The sequence below is a fragment of the Octopus sinensis genome, linkage group LG25 (assembly GCF_006345805.1).
Source record: "Octopus sinensis linkage group LG25, ASM634580v1, whole genome shotgun sequence".
NCBI lineage: Eukaryota > Metazoa > Mollusca > Cephalopoda > Octopoda > Octopodidae > Octopus > Octopus sinensis.
Genome location: NC_043021.1, coordinates 1,954,480 through 1,974,407, shown reverse-complemented (window position 1 = coordinate 1,974,407; position 19,928 = coordinate 1,954,480). Strand labels below are relative to the sequence as shown.

Here is a 19,928-nt window from a genome sequence, read left to right as displayed (position 1 = left end):
TAGGAAAGGCATCATCCAGCTGTAGAAGTCAGGCGAAAACAGACAATGGAAACCGGTACAGCCTTGGCCAATCCAACTCACGCCAGCGTGGAAAACGGATGTTAACGATGATGACACATGAAACAACGTCGACAACTGCGAAGATGCCATCCCGCCACCAGACTACAAAGTATCTTAGTCTCTTTATCCTTTTTCAGAGCCGGACCTCTGCAATGATGAGCCTCGCCCATTCATCTCAAGCTAAGTCGTAAAATGAAAATATGATTTTTAAAAAATTATACCACTACTGGGCTTCCATATAAAAACCAAGGGAGCTAATTGAAGGAGTATCGTTAGCAGAATCTGTTTCTTTCTCTTTCAATTATGTCGACTTTCACGTTTTACGCGATTTATTTCTTCTCGCTGGTCTTCGCCATCGAAGCTAATAAATACCTGAAAGATAAACAGAAGGTCAACGTCGACGCAAACAATCTTATGTATAATGCAGCCATCGGACGTCACTTTCGAATGATTAAGGTCCAAGAGATTTGGAATAAAGCCGAAAAGGTACAAGTGAATTAGCATCTTCCTAACTTTTGGAGAGTAAATGTGTGTCCTTGTGTGTGTGTACGTGTGTCCCGATCTTTACAAAACATCATTGTTGATGCTTTCTTTTTTTCGTTTTTATTTTCTTTTATTAAATGAAAGTCTTCTGTTATTGCTTAGAAATCGTAAATTATTGTTTGTGTCGTAAAAGGAAGGAAGGCCAACACATTGTCTTCGCGTAGTGAAACGGAATTAGTTATTCTGACCACAGAACAACACGCCCTGGTCTGAATATTTGCCAGGGTGGATTCGGAGGCTAAAGGTACATAAGAAAGAACTATGTGATGGCATTAAATCTGGTGATAAACTCATTATTTATTATTATTTGGGAGTCTCTGCGCGTCTACGCCCTCTTCTTCAGAATTGCGAGGTGCATCTTAAAGGAACACACCCCCATAGTCGAAAATATATGGGCTCCGAAACTGTTTATTATTGTTATTATTTCCACATCTTCATTGTTATTGTTTGTTGTCGTTTCTAATCACTGATCGAGCAAACCCACGATCAAAGGTATTCCCGCCGTGACTATCCTATCTGTTTACTTACCACCACACATCTAGAAATGAAAATAACCAATATGTCTTGGAATACCTACACAAGTGCCCATACTCGACGTTGTTTCCTCATAACTCTAAAAAAAACAAAAAAACGGATGTTTTGAAATGAAACATAGTGTAGGCATGACGATGTGTTTATACTATGTTATTCAACTGTTGTTCGTAGCATCTTGAGATATCAGATAACGGTTCCTTCAAGTGGGTGTGTTCTATGGTACAATGTCTCCATTATTGTTATTTCTTTACTACCCACAAGGGGCTAAACACAGAGGGGACAAACAAGGACAGACAAACGGATTAAGTCAATTATATCGACCCAGTGCGTAACCGGTACTTATTTAACCGACCCCGAAAGGATGAAAGGCAAAGTCGTGTCTCTGTTATTGTGTAGAGGTATTCTTCGTCTTCGTGAAAAACAAGAACCTAATACATTTATCATTAATGTTTGAAACTGTTAAACATTATAAATAAGAGAAACTGCTATTATTAGTGTTATTTTATCGTTAGAGGGTCGAAAATAAATACTTTGCGTAACTTCTTCTGGCTCTTTTTGTTGTCAGTTTAAACCCCGTCGAGGTCTGTTTTGCTTTCCATTCCTCCAAGGTCGATAAAATAATTTATCGGTCTAGTACTGGGGTCGGTTACATCACTTGACTCCCTCCCTTCAAAACTGTTGGCCGTTTGCCTAAATTAGAAACCATTATTATTATTTAGTACTGAGCTTAAGTATTGAGTTCATATTCCGTCGGAGTCAACTTTGCCTTTCATCGTTTGGAGGAGATCAATATACAATAAAATAGCCAAATATTGATTTTGAATTGTGGCACAAGGCCAGCAATTTAGGGGAAGGGGCTAAGTCGACTACATCGATCTCAATGTTCAATTTATACTTATTTTATCGGCCCCGAAAGGAAAAAAAAACAAAGAAGACCCCCGGTGGCATTTGAGAATAAAGATCGATTATACCCTTTGAGAGTCTCCTGGTTGTCTGAGGGATTATGATAGAAGACCAAGACACTTTCCTCCTCTCTCTTTCAAGCCCATGTTTTTGTTGTTATTTAATCACAGGTTAGCTATGAATAAGCAACCCTATTATCGACGACAATCCAGCCATGCCGTCCTGTTTTTGCCTCTCTGTAGAGGGAAGTACATGAGCCTTGTCCTTTTTTTTTTTTTTTTGATACAGCAGAATATGATTTGAGGGAGATTCGGCTACCATTTCTAGAACGTCAAGTGAACATGTAAAGCCTCCCTCGTTGGTTCGTATCTTTGTATTGTTTAACACCAAGCCAATCGAGTAGATTTATGATCAACGACATTCCATCCGTGACTATTCTCTTTCTCTCTCTTGATATATATCGTCTATAAAAAAACATAATAGTACATATTAAAAATGGGAAGGGCCGGTTTATGGGACTACCTTAAGATTCCCGTCCATAAAGGGTTTTCAGCTTTATGGCGTATCGTCAGATCCCAAAACCTTTTGGCCCAAGACTTCTTAAAAATATGGAGAATGAAATCTTTTTAAGAGGTCTTGGGCCAACAGGTTTTGGGATCTGACAATACGCCATAAAGCTGAAAACCCTTTATGGACGGGAAACCTAAGGTAGTCCCATAAACCGGTCTTCCCCATTTTATATACATATATATATATACATATGTATATATATATATATATAATATATATATATATATACATACAGGAAAGCCGGGATCCCATATAACACGTTCGTTTGTTTTAAAAGAGTAAGATATGATTAGAGGGACATTTCGCTGCTATATCTAGCTAATTGAACACCCGCATAGGCCATCTGTTGTTAGTTAAGTATATTTTTAATGTTGGCATGGATGTCCACGTGTGCGCGTGCGTGCTTTATTGTTTGGACATCATAACGCTGACAGTAGACTTTGTTATTGTTACGATTGATGTGTTCTTTTCTCCTTCCTCTTCTCCTTCCTCTTCCCCGTTGGCATCAAAGAGTGAAATGATTCTAATAATAGACTTATTGATGTTAATCATGGCGTTAACTACAAACATAGGAGAGAATCCCCACCACCAATAAAAAAAGAAAAAAAGAAAAACCTATTGTTATTTACGGGGAAACAATGGTGGTCTTTGACGAAGTGAGTCAGCATTAAGCAAATACTAAGTAGAAAAAAAAGAGAGAGATTGAGGGGCGAAGAGAGAAACTGTAATAAATTATTCGGCTGCGAGGTGCCTATTATTGTTATTTAATGTTGAGGTTGATTTAATGGGGTGGGGGGTCAACTATCACCCTCTCATCTCTAAAAGTCCTTTGTTTCCATGTAAAATAAAACATAATATTGAACAAAATCCCTGGTAATATTGGTTCCAGTTCTTTAGTCTGAATTCGAAGATTTCGTCACAAGGGTTTCCATGAATCTTCCTAAAGAGTAATCAGGGGAAACCTAGTCAATGTGTGTTGCACTGACTGGGTGATGCATTCGGTTGTAATCTTGAAGCCTGAGGAAAAGGGGAGAAAACAAACAGAGTTTGTATCCCGTTCCACATTTGCCTAAAGGATGGTGTCACAATATATAAAAAGTTGAATCGCAAGGGTTGTGGTCAGAAACATTTGTTTCTTTATCACCTACAAGGGGCTAAACATAGAGGTGGCAAACAAGGACAGACAAACGGATTAAGTCGATTACATCAACCCCAGTGCGTAACTGGTACTTAATTTATCGACCCCGAAAGGATGAAAGGCAAAGTCGACCTCGGCGGAGTTTGAACTCAAAACGTAACAGCAGACGAAATACGGCTACGCATTTCGCCCGGCGTGCTAATGGTCAGGAACATTGGTAAGGGCGTAATAGGTGCAGGTGTGGCTGTGTGGTAAGAAGCTTGCTTCTCAACTACATGGCTCCAGGTTCCATCCCATTGCGTGATACCTTGGGCAAGTGTCTTCTACTATAGCCCTGGGCTAACCAAAGCCTTGACAACCAGTGCTGATGTGTTCATGTCCCTGTAACTTAATGGTTTGACACCAGAGACTGATAGAATAAGTACCAGGCTTTAAAAAAAATTAATTACAGGGGTTGATACATCTAACTAAAAATTCTTCAAGGCTGTGCCCCAGCATGGCCGCAGTCTAATGACTGAAAGAAGTAAAGGATAAAAGATTACTCTTGGTTTGTCATCAACTTTTGTGGTATGGTAAGAGCAGGTTGTGGGTGCAAAAGTGATCGGTACTAATGCGTTGTCTTGATGACCCTGAAGACCTGGTGTTGTAATCTTATGGGGACAGAGTGGAAGGCAGCCACAGGGCAGAAATCCCAGTTGTGACGCATACAGGAGACAGAGCCATTTGAGGGGCTTTCTCCTCAGAGAAATAAAGAGGAAAGTGACAACAATAACAGCATCTGTTGAAACATAAGGAGGTGCTAGTACAGAAGAAATCATCTCATTCTCAGTGTTATAATTACTAAAGAGATGATGAAAAGGTTGGTTATGACTTTAAGTGTCCTGGGTATGACTCAAGGCTGCATTTGGTAGTTGAGCCCTGGTTTGGGAATTTCAGGGTGTTGAGGAATGTGGAACCACTTCCTTGCCACTGTTGTTCCCAGGTCTACTCTGACCAGGAGCAGCAGTACCTGACAGGTTCCCAATTACAATGTTATGGAAGAAACTTCACAGAAAAAAACCTCACTGTCCTGTGAGTGCCTTGGAAAAGGAAAAAGCTTGGGGAGTTAACCTGGACAGTATATCAAAGAGGAGAATCCCCTAAGTGGTCTCTTTAACATCTTTCTAGCCACTCCAGGTTGGTGGAGGTCTCCAGCCCTGAAAAGCCATTCACTAAGGAGAAGGCTGGTCTCCACAGCCGTCCTTGGCCCAATGAGCCACTGTGGTCAGACCGCCAAGTCTAAAGAATGAAACTGGTTTGTGCAGACTGACTTTCACTTTAAAACCACCAAGTGCAGGCAGGAAGAAAAGTCCTGCAGCAATGGAGAAGGGGCAAAAACAACAGGTGTTGCATGGTGCCAACAGTTACAGCCTCAACTCCACATGTAGATGGACTCTTTCTTCCTCATCATCTTTGGACATGAAGAACTGCCATCGTCATCATGAAGAGGCTGAATACAAGATATCAAAAGAGTCTCTGCTAATAGCATGGAGCAAACCAAAAACAGTGACCAACTGCGTTATTCCATCTTGCCGAGCCCCCAGAAACAGTTGTTGGACTTATAATACCTTTCTTCCACCCCTTAATTTTCTATGTCCTTTGTACCCTATGTAAGTTGGACCTGTTAATATAAACATCTATGTAATATAACGTCTTTTGCTTTCTCTCATTTTGCATGTGTACACACATATACATATTTTGTATTTGATGTAGTTAATATATTCTGTACATTTAATGTGTCTAATTTGTTTATCCCCATAATTGCTTTTATGTATATATATACACACACACACATACATACATACACACATAAACACACAAACGTGTTTACACACACACTCATACACATTTGCAGGGAATTGAATTCGTGACCTTGCAGTTGTGAGCTGGATACTCTAACCACTAAGCCACGCGCCTTCACACACACACACGCACACACACACACACACCACACACACACACACATTATGCATATACATAGGTGTAGCTGTGTGATAAGAAGCCTGTGTCCCAACCACTTGATTTCGGGTTCAGTCCTATTCCATAGCACCTAGAACGAGTGTCTTCCACTATACCCTCAGGCTGACCAAAGCCTTGTTAATGGATTTGCTAGAAAGAAACTGAAAGAAGCCTGTTCCTGTTGTATGTGTGAGTGTGTGTGTGTGCGCGCGCATTTGTGTCTGTTTTCGCCCCCCCCCCGCTTGCCAGCCGGCGTTGGTATATTTACGTCCCCGTATTTCAGCGGTGTCGGAAAAGTGACCGATAGAATAAGTGTCAGATTTAAAAATGGAAAAATAAGTACTGGGGGTCGAATCTTGCGACTACAAATTCTGGAAGGCGGTGCCCCAGCATGGCCGCAGTCTGTTGGCCGAAACAAGTAAAAGATAAAAGAATATGTATATGTACACACACACACACACATACATAACATTATTTAACCCTAGGTAAATTCTGGTCAAGCAAACCCGGGATAAAAGTCATCCAAACTATTTCGATCCCGTCTTAAGTTTTATTCCATTTTCTAAAGACATAAAATATCTCGCCTTGTATTACGCAACATGTCTTTCTTGCCCCACCTTTTTTTAATTTGGAAAACGGTAAGGTAATTATTTCAATGAATATCGGAATCAGGCGGGGTTTTTTTTTTTTAGCAGTTTGGTACAACAACGTGCAGTATCTGTCGTTGTACTAGTATAATTAATAGTTAGTTGTGAATGGGGGCGGTGTCAGACATGATGAGACGAAGCCATGTGTTTTATTATCTAGGACGTAATTAAGAAACTGAGAAGAGTCGCGTTGTTGCTAATTAGCCCTAGGTAAGGTAATCTATGAGTAAGCAAATCTACCACGATCTAGCTGCGACCTCCCGTCTATTTCTTTTATTTTTATTTTCTCCCATTTTCAAATACATTCATATTCAGGTTTATACTATCAAGTATATCCATTTTTTTTTTGAGGAATCAAGGTAGTGATTTAAGGTAAATTTAACTGCTATTTCTAACAGTGTTCAGCTGGCGGGTCGGAGGAGTCGTGTCTCAGCAAGATGCGGGCCGCAGTATTAAAATTATTGAAGGTAATTTTTTGTTAGGCTTGTCATTCAGAAAATCCCGTGGGTCGAAATTTGTCAAGTCATTGGAAATGGCTTTTGTTCGGTGTTACCCAAGACACGTAAGGTGGACGAACTGGCAGAATCGTTATTACGCCGATCATAGTGGTGTTTAGCGGCCTTCCGGCTTTTGTAACGTTCTGAGTTCAAATGCAGCCGAGGTCAATTTTGTTTTTCATTGTTTAGGGAGCGGTCGATGTAATCGACTCGTCCCCGCCCCCGAAAAATTGCTGGCATTGTACCGAAATTTGAAATAATTATCCAAGACACGTGTGTTGTTTATTCAGCCCAGGGCAGCCTTGTGATCAAACAAGTCATATGATCAAAAGTATTTCGGCCTTGACCATCCCGAGTATAAGATCTGAATGTTTTCCCCCTCTCAAGACAGTTGTAAGGTGTGATTTGAAGGAAATGTGTCATCGAGCGAACGTGAACAAACTTCCTGCCTCCTCCCAATGAAGAGAGAGAGAGAACGTATACACACACTCACTCACACACATAGACACATACATACATACATACGCGTACACACACTTGTGACCTGAAAATGATTTTTTATTACTAATGGAGATCTCGTCACCGGCTTTAAAACCTGATAATGGTAGGCGGCAATCAAGCCGTGACCATCCACACTTTCCACGATCACTGTATTCGAATGGGTACAGGCTGTTGTCGTTTAACCACAGATCAGTTCTATAAAAGCGTTTCAACCGTGACTATCCCGCCTTTCTGCACATCTCCGATTGCATTGTGTTCGTTAGTTCTAGTCGTTTAAACGTGTATTCTAGCCAACCTTCAACTTTTTAATACGACGTCCCCTCCTGGTTTTTTTTTTCCTTTTCCATAATCCACCCAACCCGATGTATGTATCCTTATATTTACAGAATCTACAGAAAAACAAAAAAGCTTTTATAAAGTCGTGTAAACTCCGACCCCCCCCCTCATAACTTTCAGAAAAATTCATATTCTATAATGAAATTTTCTACCAATACCTTTCGGATGGTGTAGGTTAACGATTATATCGGAATAACGGCGGGCGGAGGACCGGACCCACTTTCTTTTATTTATTTATTTATTTATTACAGAATCGCCCATTTTCGAGTCCGGAAATTCTGATTCTGTAAAAAAAAAAACCGGTATTTTAATTTTTAATCCACCCCCCCACCAAATTCTTCAATTTTCAAATTAAAAAAAAATAATTGAAATTTTACAATTTTTTTTTTCAAAATCATTATTTCCGTATTTTTCTACGCATTCCCGCCCCCCGCCCCCCCCAAAAAATTCTGAAAAAATTGAAAATGGGAGAATTTGGTGGTGCTGGTGGATTAAAAATTTTAAATGGCGTTTTTTTTTTGGCAGAATCGAAATCTACTTACTCTAAAAAGGGTGTTCTGTAAAAAAAAAAACCCCAAAAAAACGAAATAGGGTGTGGTCCACATTCTTTAATCTAGCTGTTCGGCAAAAGAGACCAATAGAATAAGTACCAAGCTTACAAAGTACTGGGGTCGATCTGTTCAATTAAAACCCTTGGTGGTGGTGCTCCAGTATGGCTGCATTCTAATGACTGAAATAAATAGGAGATTATTTTATTCTTTTACTTGTTTCACTCATTTGTCTGCGGTCATGCTGGAGCAAATCAACCCCAGGAGTTTTTTTTAAAGCCTAGTACTCATTCTATCATTCTCCTTTGCCGAACTGCTAAGTTACGGGGATGTAAACGCACCAATACCGGTTGTCAAGTAGTGTTGGGATGGACGGACACAGACACACAGACACAAACTCTCTTTTATATATATAGATTATATTTTGTTTATAGGTAGATAGAGTAGCCTGGGGTAGTCTTCTACCTGGCCAGCTCCTGTTGAACCACCCAACAGATGCCTGCATGGGAGACGGACATTAAACATCAATTTAGATTTTGTTTGGGTGACGAATTCTTCAGCTTGGAAAGTGTCCTGGTAGAGTGGGGTGTGGGGTTGAGTGGGGGTTGATGAATCTTCAGGTGATAATTTTTCAGGTGCGGATCAGGGGTCTGGCCAGAATACTGACGCATTTCATTGACACAGCAACCAATGCCTCCGCAGGCTACCACCGCCAACACCAAAACACTACTATTACCACTACCATTGTGATGATGGTGGGTGGTTGTGATGATGGTGTCAATGGTCTTCTGACTCATCATCACCACACCTGAAAAACTTAATCACCACCATCACTGTCATCGGTCATTATCACCAACACCACCACCGTCATCATCACCAACACCACCACCACCATCATCATCATCATCACAATCACTGCCACTACCACCACCACAATCACCATCACAGCTATCACTATGACCACCACCACCTCCACCAATAACAACAACAGCAGCAACACCTGCACAACTCCCACTACCACTGGTACCCTCCTCCTCCCCACCTCACTTAAGGGAACCACTTTATGGTTGTTTGCAGATAGATCTCCCTCAAATCACACCCTACACCTTAACTAAGAAGGATATACATATATATATATATATATATATATATATATATGTATAAATTAAATAATGATGGTAGAAATTGATATTAATCAATTAAAACCATTGGCCTAGCATATTAAAAAAATCCGAAGATTTAAAAAATTTTTTACATACAAGATTTAAAGGACTGACCACTAAAAGTGGACGGTCAATATGCTAGATATACACGTCAAAATCGCTATTTTCCACGAAGAATGGAAAATAGCGATTTTGACGTCTATATCTAGCATGTTGACCGTCCACTTTTAGTAGTCAGTCCTTTAAATTTTGTATATATATATATACATATGTATAGAAATGATGTAGTTCCATGATGAGATGGTCATGGCTGGCACCCCTTTGATCACAGGTCTGCTCGATCTGGGCTGATGTGGGGCTAAGCAACAACTACAACACCATCATTGTACCATAAAGCAGAGATGATATTCTTGCAGTTTTATGTTTGTTATTAAGATGGTGAGCTGGCAGAATTGTTAGCATGGTGGGCAAAGTACTCAGCGATCTTTCTTCTGTCTTTACGTTCTGAGTTCAAATTCTGATGAGGTTGACTTTGCCTTTCATCTTTTCAGGGTTGATAAAATGAGTAGCAATTGAGCACTGGGGTCAGTGTAATCCACGCATCCCTTCCCTTCAAATTACTGGCCTTGGGCAAAAATTTGAAACCAATTTTGTCTTTATTATTATTCTTAATATTGTTCACCTCATTCATCGCCTTGGAAGCAAATAAAAGAAATTGAGAGAGCAGTGCATGCCATCAAAATGACACTGGGGTAAAATATACAAAGCCCAGTACACCCATCATGACTGCCCGTCTGATAAGGGTACACAAGGCACATGCATCACAACCATATATGCGCGACATGGTGATCTCATATCAAGATAAACAGCACATGTCCTTGCAGGTGGGGCCCAGTTAGAATTTTCTTCTGGTCGAGTAGACCATCCGGCTCAAAAGGTCCCTGAATAAGGATGCAGTACAAGGCAGTGGCTCTCATGGCTTCTGATCTTACCTGATTGGAAGTGTTATTGTGTACATTGTTTTGTCTTGGTATAAAAGATGGGATACAGCAAATATTCTGCTCAATACCACAGATTTGCTATGCCCTTATTATTGTTGTTATTAATACTTACAGCCATATCGCAATGAAAGCACTGGTTCTTGTTTAATCACCAAACTTAAGCAATGTCAAGCCTAGTTAGTACTTAGACAGTTAACTTCTTGGAATCACTTAGAGCTGTAAGCTTCTTGTCTAAGGCAGTGAGCTGGCAGAATCGTTAGCATACCAGGCAAAGTGCTTTGCAGTATTTCGTCTGTTGCTATATTCTGAGTTTTTTATCCTTTCAACGTCGATTAAATAAGTACCAGTTATACACTGGGATTGATGTAATAGACTTAATCCCTTCCCCCAAATTTGAGGCCGTGTGCTTTTCAGTAGAAAGGATTATTATTAATATTATTAATGCTTACAGCCAGATTACGCTGAAAGCACTGGTTCTTGTTTGATCACTGAACTCAAGCAATATCGAGCCTAGTCAGTGCTTAGACAAGTAATCGCTTGAGAAAACCAAGTGTTGTAAGCTCCTTCTTTGAGGCAGTGATTTGGCAGTATTTCATCAGTCTTTATGTTCTGAGTTCAAATTCCACTGAGGTCAACTTTGCCTAACATCATTTCAGGGTCGATGAATTAAGTACCAGTGAAACACTGGGGTCGATCTAATTGACTAGTCCCCTTCCCCAAAATTGTGCCTTAGTAGAAAAGATTATTTTAGGTGACCAGCTAGCGGAACCGTTAGCATTCTGGACAAAATGCTTGTGGTATTCTGCACAATGGGCTTCTTTCAGTTTCTGTCTGCCAAATTCACTCACAAAGGTCTTGCTCAACCCAGGGTTATAGTAGAAGACACTTGTCCTGGGTGCCATGCAGTGGGACTGAACCCAGAACCATGCGGTTGGGAAGCAAATGTTTTACCCCACAGCCATGCCTGCATCTAAGTTTTTGATTATTTTTTTTTTTTCACCTTAATGTAAATTTTTCCCTGCAAAAGCGCCAAGATTAAATGCAATCTGTAGAACTTTGCTGTTGTTCCCACCTGTTACGTTTATTAATTCTCTCCACAATTGTCTCCCTTAGCGCCTTACCGGTCAGCCATTGGCCGACTGCTATGCCGAGCTGAAAGTTCAAGACAAACTCCAGTATGACCTGAAGTGGCTGAAACATAAAAACAAGCATAAAGCTTTGGAGAAAGAACACGAAGTGGACACACAGCTAATGAGTAAGTAGGATGTGAGTGGGGAAAATGGTCGAGAAGGGTGGGTGGTGGGGGCAGCTTGGGTTTTCTTTTTCTTTTCCTTTTCTTTTGGTTTGCTACCATTTAACTCTTTAGCATTCAGATTACTCCATCAAAAGTTTTAATTTAACCCTTTAGTGTTTAGATTAATGTAGTAATGCTTATTAATTCACATCATTTTAAATTAATCATGCATTATTTCATAGATGGGAGATTTTAATGATGTATCATCATCATCATCATCATCATCATCGTTTAACGTCTGCTTTCCATGCTGGCATGGGTTGGACGATTTGACTGAGGTCTGGTAAACCAAACCCGCTTCCTGTGGTTCCTCTTATCCTCCCAGCTCAGAGATCTTTGTCTCTCAAGTTACCTGGTGACTCCGCTGGTGTTGGTGTCACGTGAAAAGCACCAGTGCTTGTGTTATGTGTAAAGCAAACCATTTGTTGGTGATTCCGTACTACTGCTTATGATGATGCCTTTGCACCACTCAAGCAACACCCCTCCTACCCTTGGGTCTGTTTGGGTAGTCATTACTGGTGAGGATTTTAAAAGTTCAGAGTGCAAATCCTACCTCAACTTCTCTTTTTAGTTGTCTTTTACAACATGCAGAGGAAATGTTGGGTCTATTCTTTGGCATACAGGTCCCCACACAGCACTAGAGCAATGTGAAATGAAGTGGCCTGCCTGGGATTGAACCCACAGTCTGGTGATCACGAATGCAACATGCTAACCACTGAGTCACAAACACCATGTCCCCTTGATAATTGCTCTTTCAACTTCCTAGGTTCCTTGTTTTCCGAAACTGTTGTTGCTAAACCATTGCTATTATCCTTTCAGCTATTGCAAGGAAGTACGACTTGGGTGAGTACCCTGGCATGAACAAACTAAATATCCCAGATCCCCACATAAATAAGGATGCTGCAAAATTGAAGAGTAAACATCTAAAGAAACTCTGGAAACAAGCCCATTATTCAGGTTTCACAGGTGAGTCAAGAGATTTTGAATGTTCTTTTCATTATTATTTTATGTTTGGTTTTTGTTTTGTATTTGCACAAGTTGATACCAAGTCTCACCCAGGGACCTCAAGAGACAACAAGTTAGAAGTTCAAGTTGGTGTTATGACTATGGTGCCATATGTTTGGTTTTGCACAGAGTTTGGTTCCAGAGAATGTCTGTGAAAACATAAAAAAATTAGAAGTTTGTTTTATAAGTAATTTGATGATAAGAAGATAGTGTGATCTTAAAATGACAGTAAAAGGTGTTTATTATTATAATTATTATTATTATTATTATTATTATTATTATTAAAGTGGTGAGCATGCAGAATCATTAGCACTCTGGACAAAATGCTTAGCAGTATTCCGTCTGTCTCTATGTTCTGAGTTCAAATTCCGCCGAGATTGACTTTGCCTTTCATCCTTTCAGGATCGATAAATTAAGTACCAGTTGGGGACTGGGGTTGATCTAATCGAGTACCCCTCCCCCCAATTTCAGGCCTTGTGCCTATAGCAGAAAGGATTATTATTATTATTATCAAGGTGGCGAGCTGGCAGAATCATTAGCATTCTGGACGAAATACTTGGTGGTATTTTAATCATCGCTCCATTCTGAGTTCAAATTCGACCGAGGTTGACTTTACCTTTGATCTTTTTGGGGGTCTATAAATTAAGCACCAGTTAAACACTGGGATCAATGTAATTGGCTAGTCCCCCTCCCCCAAAATTTCAGGCCTTGTGCCTATAGTAGAAAGGATTGTTGTTGATGATGATGATGGTGGTGGTCATGGTGGTGGTGAATTTTTATGTCCTGGATTGAAATCTTGCTAAAGCCAACTTCACCTTATGTCATCTTTCTGGGGTTCAAAGAAATAAATTCCAATTAATTACTTGGAGTTGATTAACATCCCCACTCCTCCTCCCCCTCCTCCTCCTCCTGCTCCTCCTCCAATAGTTATCATTTTTGTGTCCAAGTCAGGACTCTGCAACAACAACAACGACGACGACAACTTTCTCTTTGTTATTTTTATGCAAAATGATTTCCTGGCAACAACAAAAGCAAAACTAAGAGCAACAATAACAGCAGCAGGTGTGATGCCTAGCAACAACACCAACAACAACAACAACAGCAACAACTCTGTCGCGACCAACCAACCAACCGACCGACAAACCAACCAACCTAACACCAATCCTGCTAAACAAGATCAGATCACCAGGCCGATACCACCCCCCCTTCACTGCACATAACCTTTCTCCACTGCAGCTGTTGGCAACATTACCTTTCGACAGCATGGCTGTGAGCTGGCAGAATCGTTAGCACGCTGGGCAAAATGCTTAGCAGCATTTCATCTGTCTTTACGTTCTGAGTTCAAATCCCACCAAGGTCGACTTTGCCTTTCATCCTTTTGGGGTTGAGAAAATAAGGACCTGTTGATCGCTGGGGGTCGATGTAATCAACTCAGCCACCTCCCTGGCATTGCTGGCCTTGTGCCAGAATTTGAAAAACCTATATTGACTTCAATAACAAGAACAACTATAATACAAACGGTGTCATCAGTTGTCCGTTGCAGGTTGATGTTGACTGTTCTGCTCAGGGGCAGAACCCTTTTGGAGGGTGAGTAAGGCAGTTGGCATTGTCCCCTGCACCCCACGAGACTGCCTCCCTGGGACCCCGTGCCAAGTATCAAGTGGTGTACAAGAGCACAACGATCATGGGGAACAATGATGCTGCAGTGATGCCCTCCTGATTATTATTATTATTATTATTATTATTATTATTATTATTATTATTATTATTGAGTGAGAGAGTAGTGCATGCCTTCAAAGTGACACTGGGGTAAAATATACGAAGCCCAATATACCCATCATGACTACCCGTCTGATAAGGGTACACCAGGCACATGCATCACAACCATATGTGCGCGACATGGTGATCTCATATCAAGATAAACAGCACATGACCTTGCAGGTGGGGCCCAGTTAGAATTTTCTTCTGGTTGAATAGCCCATCCCACTCAAAAGGTCCCTGAATAAGGGTTGTTTAAGGATGTTGAAAAAACCACCCATGTTTCCAGAGGTGAATTATTCAAACCCCAAAGAATCCCTCTCAGCACATGGCTATGATGCTCCCCCACTACTTCTGCTTGTAATCAGAGATGCACATATCGTCAGCCACTAAGGGACATGCTCAACTGGTTATGGTCAAACAACTGACAAGCAAATCTGTGGTATTGAGCAGAATATTTGCTCAAAATATTTGACAAAACAATGTACGTGATAACACTTCCAATCGTTTAAGACAAGAAGCCATGAAAGCCACTGCCTGGTATTGCATCAGGGCATTTATTATTATTATTATTATTATTATTATTATTATTATATTATGATGTTGATCATCAATTCTTATGTCCTGGATTGAAATCTTGTAATGCCAACTTTGCCTTAAGTTGTCTTTCTGGGGTTCGAAGAAATAAATTCCAATTAAATACTTGGAATTGATTTAATTGGTTGGCCTCCTGCTTGGCCATAATAACCTTCAAGTTGTTAGTCTGAGAGATCTGTAGTTGCATACCTCCAACAGATGTGTAACTACATACCTATCTATTTTGTCAGTGCTGCCACCTTTCCACTCTCTAATGATAACTCGTTACATAATGATAAAAACTAATTAGGATAATGTTATTGTTGCAGATGAAGAATTAAGTAAATTGCAGGATGAATTCCTGAAACACCAACAGAAACTCGATGAATATGAAAAGATGAAGGAGAAACTTGCTGACTTAGAAAGTAAGTAATTAAATAATTAACTTGTTTGTTAATTAGTTTGTTGATTTATCAATCAAATAATTTTAATGGCAGAGAAGTTTAGGTACCATAAATCCTTGAGTATAGTCTGCCCTTGAGTATAATACGCAGGGGATTTTTAGGGGGCTGTACCTCTGAAAAACCTAAACCTTGTGTATAATACGCACCACTTCTCTAACTTGAGCCATGTGTAATTAAGCCAGCAACACCTAGTTGAACAAACACTTCTGTGCATGCGTAATACAATAATGGTGATGTTCTTAACTGTTATATGGGAATGTGCTATTCTCCACCCTCAGTTACTTGATGACCTTACCAGTGCTGGTGTCAATCATAAAGTACCCTATACACCCTGTAAAGGGTATTCAATCATAGAAACCATACCAAAACTGAAAGTAGAGCTCGGTATAGTCCGCTGGTTTTCCAGCTCCTGCCAAGCCGTCCAACCCATGCCAGCATGGAAAACGGATGTGACATGATGAAAAGAAGAAGGTTTATGCCTGATGTAGATGATTCCTCATTTGCTTGTTGATTTTTTTTCTTGAAACCTTTATTGTTGTTTGTTTTGCAGAGGTTACTCATAACAACTTGGGTAGCGATGACGAATTGAGACTGGTACATAAAGAATTCAAGGTGAAAAATAAAGAAATGAAAGCAGTCCATCGAGAACTTAATAAGAAATTTGATGGTTTGACCAAACAGGTGAACGAAGGGAAAGTAGATGAGGATTTCACTGATTTCCGAGTGTACCAGTTATACGCCATGGCTAAAAAGACAGCAATGTCTAAGAACGAACTGGAAAATTTTAAGGTCTGTTTAAACATTCGTCTTTATTTCCTTCCTTTTAAATTCGATTTCTTTTTTTTTTTTTGCAATCACCTTTTGTCATCATTGTCTTGGCAGCCACTTTTCCATGCTTGCATGGGTCACAGGTCAGACAGATTATTGAAGCAGGTCTTTCTACGGCAGGATACTCTTCCTGTCACATACACTCATCTGTTTTTACATTTTTATCTTTTATTTATTTCAGTCATTGGACTGTGGCCATGCTGGGCCAGGGGTTCTCAACAATTTTTTACCTATTCTTTCATTTGTTTCAGTCATCTGACTGCAGCCATGCTGGAGCACCGCCTTTAGTTGAACAAATTTTATTCTTTGTAAGCCTAGTACTTATTCTATCGGACTCTTTTGCCGAACGACTAAGTTAAGAGGAAGCAAGCACACCCACATCGGCTGTCAAGCGATGGCAGGGGATAAACACAAACACACACATGTATATATATATATACACACGATGGGCTTCTTTCAGTTTCTATCTACCAAGTCCACTCACAAGGCTTTGGTCAGCCTGAAGCTATAGCAGAAGACACTTGCCCAAGATGCCACGCAGTGGGACTGAACCCAGAACCATGTGGTTGGTAAGCAAGCTACTTACCACACAGCCACTCCTGTACCTATGGACCCCTTTGATTACTATTTTATTCTGCTGGACCCCTATAGCCATTCAATGTTTAAAAACTAGTCTTATAGAAACTTCTTTCAAAATTCCTAATTTGTTTTTCACATATTACCTTGTGTAGGTTGGACCCTGTAAAATGTTAGAGAAAGAAACCCAGCTGTTTCTTGCAATACATACCAATACATGCATCTAAAGTAGGGGTTCTCAACCATTTCTCATCTATGGACCCAATACATACATCTGAAGCAACATTTTTCAGGGACCCTTAAAATATTATTCTGAATCTCCAGTTTACTATTTTGTTGGCGTGAGCACCCCTAAATTCTTAAATGGACCCCAGTTGAGAAACACTGTTTTAGTCAAACAAGCACTTTCAGTGCATTTTTTGCCAAACCATTAAGTTATAGGGATGTAAACAAACCAAGTCCAGTTGTCAAACAATGGTGAATGACTAACACAAACTGAAAGACACAAACATATATATATTAAATATATATATATATTAAATCCACATCTTTGTCTCTATATCTACCTTCTCTATAATGTTGCCACTTGATTTGAAAATTTTTGTATTAATGGAAAACCTCTATAATTGGCTGATGAGTACTCAGCATCTTAAATATGTTGTAATACTTACAACATTTAATAAAATGATGTAGTATGAAACGATCGTACCAAATTACCGGAGTCATTCTTGTTGCTTATATTGAGAATATATATATATATATATATATATTATATATATATAATATATATATATATATATATATATATATATATATATATATATATATATATTTGTGAAGGCACATAGCTCAGTGGTTAGAGCACGGTACCTTGGGCAATTGTCTTCTACTATAGCCCCCAAAATCTTGTAAGTGTATTTGGTAGACAGAAACTGAAAGAGATGTGTGTGTGTGTGTGTGTCCATGCATGTGTGCATATGTATGCATGTCTGTGTGTGTTTCTGTTTCCTTATCTTGACTTCATGTGATAGTTGTAAAAAAATGTCCCCGTCATACAAGCGGTGTCGTTTGCTTCAAATCTTCTCTGAAAACCTGTCTGGTCATGTGGAATATTACTTTGCTTGGTGACAGGAAGGGCATCCAGCTGCAGATAATCTCCCTCAACAAATTATTTCTGATCCATGCAAGCATAGAAAAGTGGATGTTAAGTACTGATGATGATGATGATGATGATTAAACTCTTAGCTGATGATTAATGATAAATTGTAAAATTAACCCTGTTGTTTTCTTTTTCATTTGTTTCTTCATCTTCAGGAGGAATTAAAATCTTTCCAGCAGCGCATCACTAAACATGAGACTCTGAAAGAAATGGTGATGCAGTCGAAAGAGTATTTTGACAAACAAGTTGATGATGGCCAATATCCGAAGAAACACACAGACTTAGTTAACAAGGCAAACCATTATGAACATGTGGTAAGTTGTTTGGATAATGGAAAGGGGTCAGTGGGGCTAAATAAACTACACACAGTGTGTGTGAGGGCTGTTGCTTTTGTTTTTAACTCTAGATCAGGTATGGGCAACCTTTTCCAAGTGGCAGGCTACAGGAGACATGGTTTATCATCAGGCTGGCCAAACTATTAAAAAAATTCAAGGCAATTTTATGTTAGGCATGTCATTCAGAAAGTCCCATGGGCCGCAGTTTGCTCATGGCTGCCCTAGATCACAAATAAACCTATGATCAATGGTATTCCCTCCATGACCATCCTGTTCCCTGAAATATTGGGCTACATTGTCCAATGTGTTCCTCCCTTGTTGAGGCAATAGGGTGCAGTTTTAGAGCAATTTGACTGATATTTTAACATTTGAATCGCCACAAATAGACTCCTTTGTTGGCTGTAAGATATCTGACAGTCTAATCAATAAGATATCTTGTAACCAAGTAGTTCTGGGTTCGATTTCTCTCCTTGGCACCTTAGACAAATGTTTTGAGTTAAAGGCAGGCGGAGTGACTTTTCCCCATTTGTGGAGTGGCAGAGAAAGGGAAGATAATTTCAAGAATTGATTTCTCAAGTCAGTTTACATGATCAAGGGAAGTATAGCCCAGTGGTTCCCAACCTTTTTAGTGTCAAGGATTCCCTTTTATTTACATGAGTTTATGATTCTGTCCATTAGTTTGCCTGCAATTGTTACCCTTGAGCTGTGTATGCATCTATTTATATTTTTGCTCAGGAGCCCAAGTGAAGGGTAAAGTTAGACACCGGGGCCCATGTCTGAGATGGTTAGCTTTCAATAAAACATTGCTTATTGTTTGTTTATTCTGGACGTAAATGTTAATTGGATTACGTTTTTAATTTCAGGTCAAGAAACATCACAATGAACTTTATCATCGAGTGGACAGCATGATATTTAAACACACAGAACTTTAGAATTCCCACATTTTGTTTTTTTTTTTTTGCCTTTTCTTTTGTTTTTGTGCCTTTTCTATTTTTTGTCTCTTTCTCAATCTTCTACCCATGCCATGGAAGGACTCGGTGGCCTTCTGCTCCATATGAAATCTTGTTCACTTCTTTCTTTATAGAGACTGTTATCCGATAAAAGTCTGTGGAACCAAAGAAAATGCTGATGTTCTGTGCATCATCAGTGGCAGTTATATTATTCCATAGTTGGAAGTTTATAAAAGAGTTTCACAAGTCCAGTTGCTGTGAGGGGTCAAGAATCTAATATTTTGGCTCAAGCGAAAATGGGGTTTTGATTTTAATTTTTCTGACTCTCAAAGAAAAAGCAAATATCCGAAGTCATTAAATTCTTGACTCCTTGCACCAATTTAGGTTTATCTTCTACAAACTGTTATACATCCTTCTGTTTCATAATTTTAAATCCTCCACTGGGGTCTACTTTGCCCTTTATCCATTTAGGGTCAATAAAATAAAGTATCAGTTGAACACTGGGGTCAATGTAATTGATTAGCTACCCCCTCCCTCATTTTAT

At 39.6% G+C, this 19,928-nt stretch overlaps 1 protein-coding gene across 1 annotated transcript; it reads left to right on the top strand.

The window, feature by feature from the left end:
- Window positions 1-306: 306 nt before the first annotated feature.
- LOC115224259 (alpha-2-macroglobulin receptor-associated protein) lies at window positions 307-19,542 on the top strand. Its single transcript, XM_029795068.2, has 7 exons — window positions 307-546; window positions 11,553-11,694; window positions 12,553-12,699; window positions 15,402-15,497; window positions 16,087-16,325; window positions 18,255-18,413; window positions 19,298-19,542. Exons 1-7 carry the CDS (start codon window positions 364-366, stop codon window positions 19,364-19,366), a joined length of 1,035 nt encoding a protein of 344 aa, XP_029650928.1. The 5' UTR covers window positions 307-363; the 3' UTR covers window positions 19,367-19,542.
- Window positions 19,543-19,928: the final 386 nt, after the last annotated feature.